The 7,877-nt window shown below is 34.2% G+C and overlaps 1 protein-coding gene across 1 annotated transcript; it reads right to left on the reverse strand.

Moving 5' to 3' along the window:
- Positions 1-1,321: 1,321 nt before the first annotated feature.
- On the reverse strand, positions 1,322-4,914 carry LOC123545343 (uncharacterized). The gene is made up of 2 exons (XM_045331670.2): positions 4,413-4,914; positions 1,322-4,021 (listed from the first exon to the last, which is right to left on the reverse strand). The coding sequence occupies exons 1-2, from the start codon at positions 4,757-4,759 to the stop codon at positions 2,572-2,574; spliced, it is 1,797 nt and encodes a 598-aa protein (XP_045187605.2). The 5' UTR covers positions 4,760-4,914; the 3' UTR covers positions 1,322-2,571.
- Positions 4,915-7,877: the final 2,963 nt, after the last annotated feature.

A 7,877-nucleotide genomic window follows, 5' to 3' on the forward strand; every position in this document is an offset into this window, starting at 1 on the left:
GTTAAAATGTATTTGTTGATATTTGACCTAAAATCAGTATATGGTAATTTCAATTTAGATTGATTTAATGAAAGTGATTTCTTTGCTGCAGTATCAGCATCTTCATTTTCATAAATACCAACATGACTAGGAATCCAACAGAATATGATGGACTTTTTAAAAGATAGTTCATGAACCCTGAGAAGTATGTTTTGAATGAGAGGATTTTCTGTATTATGGTTGTGTATTGATTGTAATTCAGAAAGTGAGTCGGAAAAGATGATAAACTTTTCTTCATTATATTCTGAAATAAAATTAAGGGCCAAATCAATAGCTTTTGCCTCGGCTGAAAAAATTGTAGCGTTATTTGGAAAACGTAATTTTGATTGATGCAAATGGCTAACGGCGGCACATCCAACCTTTGAATCATCTTTTGAACCATCTGTATAAATATACATGTTAGGGATACTGTAGTGATATACTCGGCCAGGTATTTTTCAATCTTGTTCATATCACCAGTTGTAATGCAAAAAAGCAAACATGGGATTCAAGGGATTGTTACTCAACCCAACCGATTGGCCCTAAGCCACCGCCTTCTAGGAAACATAGATTGAAGTACATATGAAAATATATTGTTAAATACATTTGTGTGAACGTAATATGAAGTTTATTGAGCGCAGTAAAATGTCACAATACAGCAGAGTAAAGACAGGTTTTGTGTAACGTATTTTATTCCAAAGTTGTGTTTGTGAAAATATAAAAATTATCACATAAAGATGCAGTTTGAAATAAGCAAAAGAAAATGTAAACGTAAAGGTGAGATTTCCTAGGGCTTGGCATGACTAGCCGATTGATCGTATCTGGCCAATACGACCGCCAGAACGTCTACACCGAATTAGAGGCCAAAGATGTGTATTGGCACCCACATCCCGGGAAGAAGATGCGCACATGCAAACAAGTACGCATCATCTCCCCGGGATGCCATGGGGCACCTCAACACCCAGGACCCTCCTCTCCGGCTTACGGGCCGCCACCCACGGCAAACAGGTGGCTCCATTTTCGGGGGAGTCGTACCCCTCTGCATGGAGATACAGCTAGCATTTTCTATCCCCCCGCCGGCAAGGGGCAAAATAAATTTGGAAGAGGACCTTATAATGCTGCGCCAGACCAAGTATGACAAAGATCCACCAAGCTGTTCATTAGACGCTGTATAAAGACATTTCTAGTTTTAGTTCTAGCAGCTCCTAAAAGGGGTTAAATGTTCCAGCTGAACAAAGTTGGCTGCGGGCCTAATAAAGATGCTACAAATCAAGTTTGATTAGAATACATGAGAAAAAATCAATTAAAGGATTTTTTTATTTATTATTTTTATTTATTTCTAAAATAGGCCAACTGATCCCGCTTTAACAAATGCATATTCGTTATTCATGAATCTTTGGACAATGACGTCACACCTATAAAAAAGTGAAGGTCAAGCAAAACATACAATTGTAATTATTTCAATATTTCTGTTTCATAAGTAAAGTTGACCGTACTCATATCACATAGATAAACTGTATGCAGCATACCTTCATTTCAGTGAAATGAGATTCAGTCATTATATAACATATATATAATAAACAGATTTCCACTGAGTTCAATATTTGCATACCATACTAAAGAAAGATACTCATATATAATAAATCAGTTAAATAATTTATAACAAATATATCAAAGCAAACAAGTACCCATTTTAATATGCAATCTGAATAAGTCACAAAAGCAAGAAACCTTTTCATATACAGACGACAATTGTAACAAGGAAAATCTTTTAAAAAGCACTTCTCTACATAAAATACTCTTATCACACCCTTATTTTGTGATACGCAGACAGTATTCAGCTCTTTCTTTAATTTGATATATGTTGGTATTTGAACAGGTTGTTATCATATTTATCAAACTTACTTATCATTTTGAGATATATCAATATTCTTGCCAAATATACTCAGCCAAAGTTAGCTTTAAAACTGTGAACAGCGTCGTTTAGGATAAACACTTTGTCTACATTTCACTCAGTGTAGCACAATCAACAGAGTGAAAGAAATTGACACTCTCGTCCAATCAGGCAGAGTGTTGCATAAATCTTCCATTTTGATAAATTATCTATAATGCGTTATCAAGTAGTTTGATTTGCTAACTGAGGTCACGTGGCATAGGTAACGAAAACGAATTTAGACGGCGTCGCCGAAAAATGGACGATTCGTAGTTTTCTATTTCAAGAGGAATGATATTATAGAGAATCATTAACTGAACTTCATGATTCCAAAGAACCAGAAAAAATAACGACACTGAATCGAGGTATGGAGAGGCGTTTTACGCCCGCCACACGGCACTTACAGACTCCTGTTGTGAATGTTTATAAAATTCTATTATCAATAACATAATAAACATGACAAAAGAAAAGTGTACTCAGCATTTGTTGACTTAAAAAATGCGTTCGACTTAGTCAATAGAAATGGTATATGGTTTAAAATAATAGAATATGGAGTTTCATCTAAGGTTGTAAAAATGCTACAAGAAAGATTTTGTTTTTTGTTTTCACGTTTTCTTGTACTATTTCAAATTAAATACGAGCAGATAATTAGAGTAATCACATCCGACAAGAAGTCTCGAGAACTTCCTGTCATAACAAATAGCAGAAGGACGGCTGACACTATCTTCTTTTCCAAGGATCACGTCTATCTTCTCCTGCTTCCGTTCCAGCTGAACAACTGCGTTACTGTCCCAACCACAGATAAAGACCTGACCTTTACCATCAGTGCATATGCCTCTAGGTAGTATCAAGTCCCTGTTGTTGAACGTGTTGACTACATTACCAATCAGATTCATCATAGTAACGTTATCACTGCGATAGCTGGTAACAAGTAGATGTTGACCAGAGTCTATGACTGTGATGTATAATGGAACATAAGGTGATCCGCTTATAGAATATTGTAGCTGACCATCGTTGTTATACACTTCTATACAACCGGACGATAAATCACATCTATTACCACAACATACATACAGTTTACTATCAACATAAACCATTCCTCTACAGTAGTTACCTGTACTAAATGACCTCGTCAATGTCAGTTCTTGTTTAACAGAGATGTACTGAACTTTCTTAGCATTACACAGAGACACAGAAACCTCATCAGAACAAACATAACAGATGTTTTCTGGGCCATTGGTCAGTCGAAGTGAATCAAGAAGTTTATATGACTGATCTAGTCTCTTCAGCTTTTCGTTGTTATTATCAATGATAAGGATAGTTCCGTCCAGTAATTGACAGATGTCTGATATATAACACACTTCAGAATCAGATTTCTCCTTTACATTAAAGTCACCATATAGCTGTGTTTTTTCCTTAGGGAGCGGATCACGATTATCCAGATACGTTTGTGAGGATGACATAGATGAACGTGGCTGGCGATCATGCGTGTCTATAGCTACTATTGAAAGTTGACTTGCGTTCATATGGAAATCTATAAAGGTGCCCAACACTTCAACTGAACTAAGGTATCGCTCGATTTTTGGGTCTATTCTAAAGTTAATAGTATCTTCTTTCTGTACCGTCTTCGAGATACTAAGGACTTCCTGCATAGCATTACTTAAGAACTTCTTGCCCGTTTTGACTTGTACAAAGAGATCGCACTCATTATCTCCCTTGAATGATTCCAGCTGCCTCAAAATGTCCTCGACTTTTAATTTCATAACAGAAAGATCTTTTTTGTCTTTTTCATAACGGCTTACAATAATTTCCGCTTTATCATTTAAAGCATCGATACTTTTTTGCTCCAGGTCATCAAAGTATCTATTGACTTTTTTCCTAAAATCAGCAATAATGTGCTTGACATTTTGTTTTTCGTTCTCGATACGAGAAATATCAGCTTTTCGGACTGCAAGAACTCTAGCGGCGTCGTTCATGAGGGTACGTGTTTCTTGTTTGATAGTTTGGTACTCTTTGCTTTTCTGTATACCCATAGCCGCGTCTATCAAATACTTGGTTTTAGCACAGTTGCTGCAAGTAAAAAATTGCGACGTTTGAAGTTAAAGTAGAAAGTATTAAAGGCTGATTTAAAATGTGATAATTGATGTTGTTAAAATGAAATATGTAAAATCAAGACTATCAGCTTGCAAGTTAAATAGTGCTTGAATTAGGTAATTATTCACCTTTATTTACCATAACCAAAATAGATTAGATAAATTAAATATTGAGAATATATCAATTATTAGTTACATAGTGTGTAATTTACAAAAATTGGAATATACAGTGCCGCTAAATTTTAAATTTAGTATTTGAAAATCAGCGTTTAGCATTACAATTTTGTCGTTATCGTTTTGCTACTAGCATGGTGTAACGGCCATGCATAAATATAAATGATTGAATAAGTAAACGATATCTAACTTACATGTGCTCGAGAACCTTGCACGAGCTACAGCAGACGACATCATGGTCTCCACAATAAATATTGATGAGTTCACCAGGATGTTTCAAACATCGCTTCGTCGGAAAAGAAACAAGTTTAGACCGGGTCATTGTCAGGAATTGACTTTGATCCAACAACTGATGTCTCGTATGCAGCGGAAATCTGTTGTGATTCCTAACACAAGGGTCACACATGTAAACAAAACATTCTTCACAATATCTGGCAGCTTCCACGTGCTTTCCTTCTTCCTCACATAACGAACATGGAAAGTCATAAAATGATTCATGTCCGCGCTGTAATGTTCTAGAAAAGCTACCTCCAGTCGCCATATTGAAAATCACAATTTAAACAACGATACAAATTGTGTTTTGTTATATTGTTATTTCATTACAAGCGTATCATGACAATATACATATCAAGTAAGGTTTAGTTTCTCCCAATAAATTTAACAAAACAATTCGATCTGAATAATATCCTTACTTGAAAAATCATAAAGCGCTAAATATTTTGAACTTAAAACATGAAATATTGATCGAGATCCTACTAAAAATGTACTAGGAAGTATCTATTCACGATATGAAACTACTAAGTATTCAAATATCAATTATCTTTCTCTCTTTTTTAATGTTCAATGCTTTGGGTTTTAACAATTGTGCAAATCGTATTTATAATCATTTTAGAATTTGAATTTAAAACCGTTGAAATTTAAAGGATATAAGAAATTCAATACCTAGTTATTAAAAGTATCTTAAGTAGAGATACTTTTGGTTTGATAGAACGAAATTATAAGTACTTCAAATGAAATACTGAAAGCACCGTTAAAAAAATGTGATTGAAAAATATTTTATTGATATTCTTTTCATAGCATGAAAAGATATAAATCAAGATTGGACAGGAAGCTACAAAATTAGTTAAGGAATATCGGTCTAGCAGTTAATTTTTATACCCGGAGGCTGTGGATCGAGACCAACTGGGGTCATGACCGCACCATCTGCTATAACAACAGCTTTCATCAAAATCGAACTAAAACATACGTTTTTGAACGTATTGCAAATTGAATTATTCACAAATAACTTAAAAGAAAGAAAAAAAAACAGTCATTAGACTATTTCAAGTAAGTTTAATCTTTGAAAAATTGGTTTTAAATAACGTTATGTAGTTTTGCCAGATGGTTCATATTATATCATATAACGATTCAAAGGGCTATAGAGAAAATTTGAAGGGACGCATACTAACAAAATGCTGACTGATATATCAGTGCGCAGCAAACTTTTCAGGCGTCCTTAGAAGACTGACACTTGTTGGCAAAAGTATTATTTTTACAACGGAGTAAACAAAAGACATTGGTGAAGTTATAATATTGTGATCTTGTGAAACTGAATATTCTTACGAATATTTAAGCCAGTTGCAAAGTTGCATTCTAACACGAAACTGGTTTGAAATCTTAGTTTAGAATTTCGTGTTCATGTGATCGCAGCATTTTATAGAATGTTTAGATGGTATGTTTTCATATATTTTATACATTTCAGTTCTACTTTGTGACACTGTTTTAATATTCATGTAATTCATTTCCCTATATATCAGTCGCTAGAGATTTTACATTTTCAGCTATCGCTTAAAGAGTAAAAATGGGGCTGTCACAAAAAATTCAGTCTCAGAATGCAGAAAGAAAAACATTTTATTAAAGATATCCTGATCGCAATTCACTTTGAAAGTCTAAATGATAGAATGTTAATATTACATTCAGAGTTCAAATAATTCATGATAGGATTTTTACTTTTGAAAGGCTGAGAAACTCCCAGACATTTTGTATGAAATTGATAGGGTCCTGACACTATGTATTAACCCATGTGGTATTGAAAAGACTATGAGTACCTTCATACATTTCTCTATAAATCATAGGAACATGTTACATATCATAGGAGTCGTGTACCTTCAGATGATACAGGCATAGTTATGTTGAACTTTAGGGAACAAGTACGTTAGAGAAGGCTTTTCTTTCCTTATACTGACACCGAATTTTTGTTAGAAAACCCATTTTCTCTCGAGGTTCATCTTAAGAAATGAAAATAAGTATGTGAATGCACAATTGTACAATGATACATTTTATGTTTTCACACTTGATGAATTGCAGATAATTCTGTTATTGTTTGCTGATGATACTGATCTTTTTCATATTCTAAAGAAGGGTTACAAATACTCATAAACAAATTATATCCAGAGAGTGGGGTTTAACAGTAAATGTTGACAAAACTGTTGTAATGGTTTTCAAGCATGGTGATAGACATGAGAATGCTGAGCAATATTACAACAACCAAGTGTTGAAGGTAGTACAAAAGTTTACTTATCTAGGTGTTACGTTGTCATCAAACGGAAGTTTTATCAAGATCTGAAGGCATAAGCTCACCAAGCAATTAAAGCATTATATTCACTTAATTCACTATTTGATATTGTTAGTCTTGGTGCTACAGAAAAGAAAAAGCTATTTGATGCAATGTTGCCAATATTAACATATGGATGTGAAATCTGGGGTTTCCATAGTGGTCCAGATATAGAGCGTGTCTATCTAATATTTTCAAAGCAAATTTTGGGTGTACGACAACAGACAACAAATATTGCTGTTTATAGGAAAATTGGAAAAATGCCTTTATCTATCATTCGTATGATAAGAATTTTAAAAGTTTGGGCTAGAATCATGGAAACTCCTGGTACTCTTTTGTATAAACTGTTGTACTTAACAGATGATCGTGGAAACATTGTTGATTCTTAGTCATTAAATGTTAAGAGATTACTATGTAAACTTTGATTTCAGTATCTATGGGATAGTAATTCAGTAAGCAATTCACAAATAGATAACGTTATACAACGAATTAAAGATCAGTATGTGCAACAATGGTTTGCTGACTTAAGAATTTCTAGAAAACTTGAACCTTATAGAGAATTTAAAACAGAGTTTAACACTGAAAAATATTTGAACTACGTTACACGTATTAAACAAAGAATTGCATTGTCAATATCTAGATGTTTTGCTCATAGATCATTCTCATCCATCAGAGGTTCGTCAAAATCCCGAGACGAACCTCTGATTTATTTCCATCGTTTACTTGGTGAGCATGCGCACTCGTAATTACTATCGGGAGTGGTTTCAGCCAATCATTGTTCGCCATTATTTGGAACTCCGAATTGAAACTTCAAAAAATATGTAAACAACTATAATTAAGATACTTGCTTACGATGGATAAAGGCTGTATTCCATGATTGCGATAAATAAAGATTTATTCCTGTAATTCGACGTTAAGAGATTTACATCAAGAAATAATAATATTCGCCGTAAATGGACATCGTATTCCCTCGATAATATGGTAAGGACGCGGTCACGCTTTTCACGGACGATTTTGATTGGTTCGCTACGATTTGTCGCGAAACGACGCTGATTGGCTGAAACGT

Source organism: Mercenaria mercenaria, chromosome 1 (genome assembly GCF_021730395.1).
Source record: "Mercenaria mercenaria strain notata chromosome 1, MADL_Memer_1, whole genome shotgun sequence".
NCBI classification, from domain to species: domain Eukaryota; kingdom Metazoa; phylum Mollusca; class Bivalvia; order Venerida; family Veneridae; genus Mercenaria; species Mercenaria mercenaria.